At 41.7% G+C, this 11,870-nt stretch overlaps 1 protein-coding gene across 2 annotated transcripts in view; it reads left to right on the forward strand.

The window, feature by feature from the left end:
• The window catches only part of GMPR (guanosine monophosphate reductase), a 59,889-nt gene extending 57,560 nt beyond the window's left edge, over window positions 1-2,329 (forward strand). For both annotated transcript variants that reach the window (XM_065398822.1, XM_065398823.1), the window contains exon 9: window positions 290-2,329. In XM_065398822.1, coding sequence (XP_065254894.1) covers window positions 290-470 — 181 coding nt within the window. In that variant the 3' untranslated portion in view covers window positions 471-2,329. The remainder of the gene's footprint in view (window positions 1-289) is intronic.
• Window positions 2,330-11,870: the final 9,541 nt, after the last annotated feature.

An 11,870-nucleotide genomic window follows, 5' to 3' on the forward strand; every position in this document is an offset into this window, starting at 1 on the left:
AATCTTACAGCCTGGGGCAAAACTGCCATTTACATAAACAAAAGTTTTGCTTCAGTAAAAACGGAAGGATCAAGCCCATAATGCGCTCAGGCATTGTTTGGGCATTTGCCAGAAGCATTCGCTTCCTCTTCACAGTACTTGGTATGACTTTGGTACAATGCACTGCACAACCTTTGAACACCTGACAGGAACGGGCAGCAATCAGTAAAGAGCAGAAGGTTCTTTAAAACGATAAGCTGCTGAGTGTTGAAAAATTCATTCCACGCTACTTCCAACTCTCTGTCTGCAGGGCTTCGGAGGGCAGAACCGTGGAAGTGCCTTACAGAGGGGACGTGGAAACCACCATCTTTGATATCCTCGGGGGCCTGCGATCCACCTGCACCTATGTGGGAGCTGCCAAGCTCAAAGAGCTGAGCAGGAGGGCGACATTTATCCGGGTCACCCAGCAGCACAGCCAGGTGTTTTCTTAACCAAGGACTGGGACCTGTGAAATGCGTCTGCCGCACTCCCCACTTCCTCTGTGTTTTGTGTTAGAGCTTCATGGGGGCAAACCCCCCAGGCTGTGGAAGTAGGTGGGTCAGTTGCCACTGGTGACAGGGTTAAGCAGAAGGACATGCCATCAAACAGCGCCATGTAGGATTCTTTTGGTTCACGATGCAATAGCCTCATCTTTTAAAGTCACGTCTATTTGTTTTAAATCTATTTTTTTTTCACCATTTATTTTTCTCTCTGATAAAGAAGCCTCCGTTCACAGTGAGTTAGCCTTCCAGACCCTGATCGCTGTTACCAAGTTTTAAAACATCCCCACAACCTCTTGCTAGCACTGCTCCAGCAGTACGGGCTATAGGAGCTGCCGGCTGGGAGGGGATGTTGATGTTCAGTATGTTGATCTGTGTAACCAAAGATCAAAGCCATACTTTTTGACCTTTCAGATGGCTGGATGAGCCAACGTTGCTGCTGCATTTTCACTGTGATGTTAAAAATGCTGGAGCTGTATCAATGGCATTTCATGTGCCTTTTAAGGCCTTTTGTATTTAAATCACTATATTAACGGACTTACCTCTCCATAGACACTGGCATTATAATGTAGTGAGTGCTTCCTCCTCCCACCCCCACCCAGAACATTTAACAGGGTACCAGTTTTTTGGTGGATACAATCCTCAGAGTCTCAGGGGTCCTGTTTTTAACATAATCTCTGAATAGGTTTTGAAGCTGTAGACACACAGCAATACTCAACACCAGCAGCCTGATTCTGCACAGCCTTGTGATTTGCATAGTCATTTCAGCTGACACAAAGCGACTACGAATACACACTTGCTTTACCCGGGTGTAGAAATGATTACACATTGAGCAGGGCCTGGGGAATCAGGCTAAAGGGGTCAAATCCATCTCTCTGTTACCCTGGTGCAACTATTTTGAAGTCATAGGTGTAACCGAGAGCAAAATATGGCCTGCAGTAGACCAGCTGAAGACTTCGTTGCAAGAAGCCAGTTGTCTGATCTTGAGTTAAAGCAGTTGCTGTGAAGACAATAATTAATATTTTAGACTCTGGGCAACACTTTAATAAACTGTAATGGTAGAGTAATTAATTGATAAATCACAATGAAATTTCTTTGGAAGTACACATTGAATCCCCAGGAATACCACAGTAGTTCATTATGACAAATGTTATTAGAGTGAATACCAATGAATTAATAATGACCGGCCACTTACTTTAGCGTGTTACTGAGATATCAATACAGTTGGAAACTGAAGTAACTTCAGAGTCTTATTTTTCCTTCCATGGAAAGATATAGACTTCCTTTGGAATGCAAAACTGTGACCTGTGGGAAGAGGGGCAGGCAGGAAAGCAAATGGAATTATTCTAGCATTCTTTGTTGTTTAGAAAAGATAAAGGAGAATCGGTACAATGGAACATGTTAAGTAACAAATCTAATTCCCAAATCAGTCATTGATGGTGTTAATCAGATTATGCATAATGGGAAAAGCCTAGATGATCCTTCATCTGAAGGCAGGTGGTTTACAATTAAATGTTAAATATTCTCCATTAAACACTGTGGACCTGATTCTCATTTACAAGAAGACTCTGCCCTGGTATTTTACGGGGGAGGGGGGCCTTAAAGAGGGCATAGGTTACATGTACGCTGATTTTAAGGCCCATTTACACTGCCAGAGTAGTGTAAAGAAACTTAAGTGTAAATGAGAATCAGGCTCCCAGGCCCTGCAAATTAACTTTCCTTCTGAAGTTGGAATTTATATGTAGTGAACTCTAAAAAGGCAGCCGAATGCTTTCTTTACTACAAAATAAATAAAAATATTGTGGGCCAAATTCTGCTGTCAGTTAAACTGATGTAAACCCAGAGTAGCTCCACTGAAATCTATGAAGTTACTTGGAATTTACATAGGTATAACTAAGAGTAGACTGTCTCCCCTCTCCCCCCCTTTTGCCCCCAGCCACATACCCATAAGAAAAGTGTATTTGTATACAGGTAAATCAAAACTTCTTCAAGGAATGAGGTTATACTGAATATACACTCATACCACCAGTGCATTTCCATACTTGTGCCTTCATACTTCAAAAGTGTGGCTGTCCCCTAGATGCTCCCAGGTTGGGATGCTAATTGGTTTTATATGGTTTTTGGGGCTACATTTATAAATGTAAAGTTTTTTTTAAACCTCTGCACATTTAAAAGAATAGATCTTTAATGTACACATTGGAACGGCTTCTTTTCTGCAGTGAAAACTCCTTGATTCTCCCCTGCCTTGGCCATTATGGAGTCAGTTACACCTGTGCAAACAATAGTATGTAAAATGCAGCCATTCGGACTTGATGGCATTTTACACCCACTTTGCACAGGTGTGAAAGACTACTAAAGGTCCCACCAGTGGATAATGAGGCATTACATGGTACATATCCACTGCAGCTGGAAGGTGTGATGTCCAACGTGGGTGGACACTTTTTTGCTAGCTCAGCGTGAGCTAAAGATAGCAGTGTGGATGTAGCCACCCAAGCTTAGACTCAGGCCTTGGCTACACTGGCAGTGTACAGCGCTGCAACTTGCTGCGCTCAGAGGTGTGAAAAAACACCCCCTTGAGTGCAGCGAGTACAGCGCTGTAAAGCACCAGTGTAATCAGAGCCTGCAGCGCTGCACACTCGCTCGCAGCGCTGCAAGCTATTCCCCTCGGAGAGGTGGAGTACATACAGCGCTGTGAGAGCTCTCTCGCAGCGCTGGCGGCGCGACTACACTCGCGCTTCACAGCGCTGCCGCGGCAGCGCTGTGAAGTCCCGAGTGTAGCCAAGGCCTCAGGTTTTTGGGTGGGTTTGGACTCAGGTGGCTAGTCCATGCTGCAACACCCACACTGCTATATTTAGTGTACTAGCTCAAGCTAAGGTAGCACTAGGACTCTCACCACCCAGCTGCAGTGTAGACGTACCCATAGGCTTTAGAAGCCTGGTGTGTTCTACAGGTTCTATGTGATGCTGGGGGAAAAAGAAGCCATCACTATGATGCTGAATTATTTTTAATAGCACCGTACCCTCTTCTTGGTAACCAGCAGCTTCCACTGGAAGGGAAATAAGCAACAGAAGGCAGCCAGCTGTAGAGCAGTTCAACTGGCGGAGACCCACCCTGTGTGGTTCAACTGGGTGTTTCTTCAGAGGACACCTTCAGTCAGATGGCTCCTTTCACAATGCCCCCGGTACAAATACGTATGCGTACAGGTGGAACAAAGAGATTGGCCTGAGGCTAACTCAGGACCCAGTTTGGTGAGGTGACAGGTGCCCTCAATGTCTGTAGGACCCAGCTCCTCCTCCCGCTCCAGTTAGAGGCCAAACTCTTGTTGAAGTCATTGGAAGTTGAGGGTGTGCTACACCTGGCAGTATTAGGCCCCGAAGCAATTAACTTGAGCTACCTCATCTGATCATTTTACAAGGTTCTCCAGTTCTTAGTGTCCTTCCCAGGGGCTTAGCATTGTGCTGCACTTCATGAACTGCTACCGGGTCAGCTGCCAAAAGAGCCCCCTCCACCCCCCCGCTACATTGCAAGTGTCTTAAGCAGCGGCTACCCATGACACGGGGCCAAATTCTGACTTGCTTTCCACACCCTTGCAACACCACTGACATCACTGCATAAGAGGAAAGTTAGAATTTGGCCCCACTGGCTCCATCAAGATGTAGCTAACGTGCCACATTGCTTTAAAAAAATGAAGTTAGTTAAAACAAATCTGATTAACAGGTTCGGGTACGATAATACACATTTAAAGCCAACGCCTGCACAAGGCATAGGCACCTCTATGTCCCCCGTGTGACAGCAGGGGAGGCCGAGGAGCACTACTGTAGGAGTGGTGCCTACACCACAGCACCAAGGGATTGTGGTCTGACAGGTAGTGCTGTGTGTGGTCAGTGAATGTGCTGGGACCAGGGGTGGGGATGGTCTGTGGTAAGAAGAGGTACACACTGTCCTCAGCCCACTACCTCAGCTTGCTCAGCATCCTCAGGGGGGCTCTGGAAAGCACCACGTGACTGGCACACTTCTGTGCCTTCCCCCATCGCCCTGAGTGGGTAAGTGTTGGATTTTGCCCTTGCTGCTGTCAGGTGTTGTGTGCAGGGGTCGTTCCAGGAAGCACAAGGTAGGAGGGCTTTCAGGAAGTTTGCTGAGGATGGTGAAAGGTGAGAGCTTTTGCAAGTCTTCCAAGACACAGTATGACACCGTCACTGGATCCACGATTAATGTTTTAATCCATGGGCGTTTGTGGTCTGAAACTCCTGCTAGGCCTAATTCTCTCATGCACCAGTTTCACATTGGTATAAACCCATTGACTTCAACGGAGTCTCTCCTAATTTTCACCAGTGTAAATGAGAGCTAAATCAGGCTTCTCTTGCCAAACTCTGATGGGCATTTAGGCCAAATCCTCTGCTGTTGGAGTCAATGGGAATTTTGCAGCTGACCTCAGAGACACTGCAGGATATGGCTTTTTGGGTTAGAGTGGGAAAATCACAAGGCCTAGGTGTGGCAGTGTGACTGCACCGCTAAAGCCCATCTGCAGCAAGGCACTTGTTTTCTCTGTCTAGAAGCAATGTGTTTTCTTTGGGGGTTGGTTGGTTAAGAATTTTGAATAAGCTTGCGGTACTGCCACCTGCTGCATGACTTCTATGCTGGAAGTGCCCTAAATGCAATCAGTCTTGCCCACTAATAATAAGGGTCCCCTCGTCCCCCGCATCTGCCTTAGACTTAGTTCTTTTTTATTCATTTAGACATTTAGGCCTGTCCTCTGGATGTGACTTCACAGCATCAGCTATTACACCGCTGACATGGATAACATTTCCAAACATATGTAATAAATAGCCCAAAGCTCCTATGTGACAAATAAAGTTTGTGATAATTTTGAAGACCACACATGAAGTCTTTAAAAAAAGAGTGAGTTTTAACCATTTCCATAACACTGCATGCGCCACAGCGGAGATGATTAAGAATGGGTATCTTCTTTCCTCATTTGTAGCCAAAAAACGGTGCAGAGAATATGTCTGCCATGATGAACTTGCTCATATAAAGTGATCATATTGTGCACCCTGGCTGGTCTGTTATGAAATAAACGGCTTCACTCTGGCGGACTGCATAGGATTATATGCTGAATGTGGGAATGTGCAAACTTCTATGTATAGTGCTAAAAACAAACTCCATAAAAACTTGTGGCTGAAGCTAAATCTGAAGGGGGACAAATTAAATGGACAAATTATTCTTTCATAGGAAAATTGTCTCTCATTCTTTCTTAACGCATAAAGACAGACACACATTTGCAATTGGCACTGTTATTTTATTAGTACGAGTATACTGAAACAATAAACTTGTACTGGTATACAGACAGTTTCTTTAAAACAATTTTGTTCAAATTTTGAATCAAACATTGTTTTATTATAATAATGAAATAATTTCTACCTAGAAAACCTGCAAGCACCATCAAAGAAAGGGACCATAAAATTCAATAAACAGACGCGAGTGTATCCTACAAATAGACACACCACCATTAGAAAATAGAATATGAATTCTTCCATTTTTTTAATATTTGTTTTAAAAAAGCTAGTGCAAGTACAATATTTTACACTGGAATTACAGAGAGTATGCACGCATATGGAAAAAAGTTCTCCTGTCACAATAAAAGCTCTTAACTATGTCTGTATGCACTTAAAATTTTCTCTCCTTTTCATTAAGGTGCAAAACATTATTCCCTCCCTATTTCTCCTTTGTACTGGCCATGTCAGCTTGATTTCTCCTCAACACAAAGCTGCATTATCCCTTTTTCTGAGCCTACATTAGGCGCAACACTGGAAGTGTGATTTGCAACAACCCTCTTCAGAAATACCAAGCAATGAAAACCTTGGAGACTATTATTGTAGAATCACTAGACTTACCCACACGAGGACTTTCCTCAAGTGCCATGGCTAGTTGGCCCGTCCAAGCCTGCTGGCTGTCAAAGACTGTGACACTGCTACTACAAAATTATTTTCAGTAGCTAATTTGAATGGAAAAGTTTGGAAATTCCCCTTTTTAAACACTGCAGAGAGAACAGTGTTCACAAAAAGTTAATATTTTAAAAAAGCCAAAGACAGAAATACATACATTAGTGAGTTGCAACATTAGCTGACTGTCTGCGAAAAGTTATACCTGCTGCCTTAATAAGATTAGTAACTTTGCTAAGTAGCCAAAGGGCCAGACAGAAGACATGAATTCAACCACTTGCAGCCACAGTTACAGAGATCCAGCAACTACTGACTTCAACTGGAGAGAGAGAGAGTGTGTGTGTGTCTCCAAAGCTAGAATCATCAGGCTCTTTATTTTTAAAGCAAAAATCAGGGGCCAGATCTAGCTGGCTGCTGCTGTTTTCACACAACCCAGTAGTACAGCTTCAAAGAGTGAGTAAGGATTAATGCAAACAACACTTCCAATGCATGCCTGCAGCATGGTCAAGGGAAAGGGCACAGGAGCTTTGACCACTCAGAATAGAAACAAACAAATGAACAACAAAAAAGCCAAACTTGGATGAAGCCTCCAATTAATTCTCAGTGGAAGACTTGAGTCCTTTCAGATAACGACGAGTAAAACTATAGCAATCTTAGAGACTGTTATTGTATAACTACCTATTGGCTGAATGCACTTCATTCTAATACATTTGGGGCCATTCTTTTGGGTGTCAAGGAGTCATTTTAACGTAATTATTTCCCCCCCCATGTGACCATTAGGTATCAGAACTGAAGCTTGCGTTACAGGCTGTCAGGGGAGGGAGAGAAGGATTCTGAAAGTTAACTGTTTATCCCGGCGGTGCGTAGGCTCCCAGCTGTCCAACTTGACCTTTGGCCAAGGAAAGGGCCCTTTCCTTGGAAATGGCTCAAGGATTCTTTCATTTTGGCCTGTGAATAACATGAATCTCTAAATCAAATGAGAAAGAACCTGTCCAAGCTCAGAGCACATCTGGAAAAACTGAAATTCATGTCTTTACCCCCTGTTTTAATGAGGTGGGAGGGTGTGTGTACACAAAAGGCCATGTCTCGTTGGATATTACTCTTATTTACTGGTAAGCGAGGATCCCTTGTTATAAACACTTCTTGTTCAAGTTATAGTCTTTGGGTTGATTGGAACAGGAAGTGCTGAAAATGTAGAACAGCATCCCAGAGGGAGTAAAGAAGTTACAATGGCTTCAAAATCTAAACTATGCAGGGTGCTTTAAGATATATTTTCAGCGCAGGAACAAACAGTGTGAAGCATTCCCCCCTTCCCCCACATTGGGATTTATGTGATATGAACAGAAAATTGAGCATAGTTGTTCTTTAAGAGCCTTTTAAGTATATAATTCTTCCTGTCCAGAGCCAATACAAATCAGATCATCTAAATGTGACAGTTTCTATATACAAAAAACATGTAACTTTCAACCTTTCTCTGCTTTTGTACTTTAAAAAAAAAATCTTTTTTTTTTTTTACAAACAAGGTATGAAACACACTGTTTCAACAGATCCATCTTTTTTTCAAACACTGAATGAATCATTCCAACATTCATTTTTCTTTTGTGCAATTTTTTAAAACATTACCTGTACTCCTCAATGTGAGTGCTTCCAAAAAGGTTTTTTTTTTTGGTAAGCTTCTCAAATTAGGTTTACATCAAAAAAATATTCCCACAAGGTATAGTGCTACAAGAAAAGATCCTATCAGTAAGGTAACACATCTGAAGCGAGGTCGTCTATGTAAAAGAAATTAACTCTGGAGTAGAGGTGTGCAACTTGTTTGGAATTTCCTTATCAACAGAAAACACAACACTGTCCTTGAAAAGGATACAAAATCAACTGAACATAATCATTTGCTTTTATGTGTGTGTGTGTGCGTGCGTGCGTGCACATGTATACGCACACATACACCTCTATGTTTGTGGGTGGACTCTTTTTTTATTTCAGGATTTTGGGGATTGGGGGGGAAAAAAAGCCATGAAAAGAAAAGCACTGACCACACTCTGCTAAAATTCCTTTGCTTTTCACATCAACACTGGGTAAGTCCACAGATTGTACTCTGCTGTTGTCTGGTGCTGTCCGCAGTCACGGGAAAGGAAGAAGTGGAAATTATTTTAGAAGAGTGCAGGTTGCACTTTCCCATTTTTGGGTATGCTTCATAATAGAAGTGACAACAGGTCAGATTCTCATCTCAGTTACACCCGTGCAAGTCTGGACTAACTCCACTGATGTCAATAGTTACTCCAAACGTATAGCTGTTGTAACTAAGATCACAATCTGGCTCTAAACGATCGAGCCACTAATTTCTGTAAACACTTATCCATGTAGTTAACATTAACATGTATAGTCCCCCTGCCTTCCATAGGCCTAATCGGATACTTAAAGTTAAGCACATGCATAAGTGTTTGCAGAACTGTGGCCTCCTGCCCATGGCATTACATACTAAGAACCCTAGTGAAATAACACTATTAGTGTTTTTTAAATAGTTAAGATTCGTTCTCCCTGAAACATTTTTTTTTCATTTTAGTAGTCACATGCATTAACAGAGAATTTCATCGTTTTCTTTAATATTGGCAACATACTTAGGTAAAATTAATCTCTATGCAACAAGAGAGTCTCATGGTAACCAACAGCTACGGTTCACTTTGAATCTGCTGCTTTGTATTGCAATTTATGTGATATCTACAAAGTTAATCCACGAGATGCAGGAAATCCAAACTTGTCCTTGAAATTGTACATCCCTACTCCAGAGCAGTAAAAGTGCTGCTTCTGGTCACATCAGTGTACCACGCATACGCCAGCCCCATCCCTGAGTAAGAGGTGTGAAAGGTTTCTAAATGTTCCTTGCTTTAGGGAAACAAGAGCAGTGATGTCACTTCCTGGTGCTGAGAAAATGACAGAACAATGGTTTAACGAAGTGACGACAGGGTTAAAAAAAACGGAACCCACCCAAACATACATTAAAAAAAAAATCCCCCCCAAACCCCACAACAACAATGTACAAAATCATTAAATAGTTCAAACAAAAATCCAATTTGGGTTTCAACTAAAGGACTTGAGGTAAGTGACATCAAACTCCAAATTCCCCATGATGTGGCCCAGACAAACTGAAACGATGCCTAAGTTAAACACTATAAGGAACAGTCATTATATATAGAGAGATATATTGTTTTTTTAGAAATCCCTATAAAGAGGTTCTTGTTTATTTTTTTCTTTTGCCCTGACTAAATTTCTTGGTGATTGTATGCATTTCATTGTAAACTAAACAGGTCTGGTACAAAAAAAAAAAAGACTTGTCAGTTAATATTGCAAAGTGGACACTGTACAGAGGCACATGACTCATCCTTTTACACTGAACTCACCTAAATATTTCTATGCCTGTGATTATTATTTTCACTGTGCACCTCAAGCCACAAGAATTCTAGCCACATCTACACTTCAACATTAGATCGACCTAGCAATGTTGCTCAGGGCTGTGAAAAATGTCATACCCTGAGTACCACAGTTAGGTCGACCTAATCCCCAGCGTAGACGTGGCTAGAATTCTTCCACTGACAGAGAAGTGGAGTCACTACTGACGGAAACCCCCCTTCCATCTAGGTAGGAAGTGTGTACACTACAGTGTGGCAGAGTTGTAACTATGCTGCTGGAGAGCAGACATCCCCTTACTCCTTTGAGCTATCAATGGGGCAACTCACCCCATTGGATTAAGGATTTACTCATGTGAATGAGGGGTCATGGGCCTGCTAGTTCATTGCAACTGGAGCCAAACTCCAGATTCAGCCAACTGAAAGTAGTCACCTCTTTCTGTCTATTTAGGGGTGAAATTTACTCCTGTACAGAGAGCCAATACCAAGTTAATGCACCCGTTAGTGACATAAGTGGTGTATTGGCTTTTTGCACAGGGGTGAATTTCACCCACATTGTACATCAAGCAGATGGTAACATTCATATACACGTGCATGTAAAGTATAGGTATATTATATATATAAAGTAACAGTTACAGGCATAGATTGAAGAGAAAATGACACTGATAATGCTGTAGAAGGCTGCTTTCACTCATGTAAGAGACGATGTTATTTACTCATGACTGAACTGTTTGCGATTTACAGGTCCCTCACATTCACAAAATTCTTATCCCCCCCTTTAAAAATCCTTTTTTTTTTTTGTGGGAGGGAACATCCACTAAGCCTTTTTCTGGATCTTCTTCTTTATATTGCGGAGGCCAGGGACTTACATTTGAAAGAATATGGACCATCCAGGGCCATCGATCCATGTGTGCCACACCTGTTAACTACATACAGATTCTGTGCCCCCAATCAAGGGAGGTATAAGGCCCTAAACACTTTTATTTTGGGAGGAGGAGAGTAGAGAAAACAGTGAAAGAAAACAAAAAGGTGAAAGTGGAAGAGGGTGTGAGATCTAGCTACCACCGCGTGGGTGGGTCTACGTTGGCACATAAAGTATTGCACATCCTAAAAAAGCAAAAGCACAAAAAGGGACAATTGCTTGGAAGGAACCAATTATTTCAGAATTCCTAAATCTGAAATACAATCACAGAACTAATACATTCCTATTGCTCCAAACTTTTTTTATTTGTTTATTGTTAGTGTTAGTAGAATAGATCCAGTCAGTTTAAGAGTCCCTGCTTCTTTATTAGCCAAAAAGATGTGTGTGTGTGGTTTTATTTCAGATTTTCTGATTATGTGTATTATGAATATATAATGGTTCTAATGTGAACTAAAATCTAATTCTGCCCACATCTTTCTATTCCTCTTACCATCAAAGGTTAAAACATAACAAAAAACAAAACAAACAAAACAACAATAAATTGCAAGTGCCCTGAGCGGAGTATATGGAAGATTAAGCAAGTTCTCTGAGCAGAAACGTTAAAAAAAAGTACAGCACTAGATAAGCAGTGTGACCGTGAGAATGAACCTGCTCAGCTGTTTGGTAGCCTGCTGAGAGGTTAATGAAATTCAAGGAAATTCAAGAAAAGTTTCAAGCTATTTTAAACTTATTTAAATCTTTTTGGTGCACCGCAGAAAATGGTATAAAAACAATTAGTTCTGGTGTGAGCTAAATTTCAAGTAATGAATAAAAGAACCAAAAAGCTCGGGGGTTTTCAGATTTTTTGTAAATAAAGGAGCTGGAAATACTGTATTTTAGGAGCGGGAAAATGAGATTTTTAAGGAATTTGTTCATTTTAGATACTGTATCTCTAATCAAGAACTTTTATAGCCTAACTCCCTATTAGTACAGCTTCTTCAAAAGTACTTGAAGGATGCAAACTCAATTACAAAACAAAAGTAATAGTAATATAAAGGGTTGATCATGGAGGGCCTAATCCAAAGCCCACTGAAACCAATGGGATTGA

The sequence above is a fragment of the Emys orbicularis genome, chromosome 2 (genome assembly GCF_028017835.1).
Source record: "Emys orbicularis isolate rEmyOrb1 chromosome 2, rEmyOrb1.hap1, whole genome shotgun sequence".
NCBI lineage: Eukaryota > Metazoa > Chordata > Testudines > Emydidae > Emys > Emys orbicularis.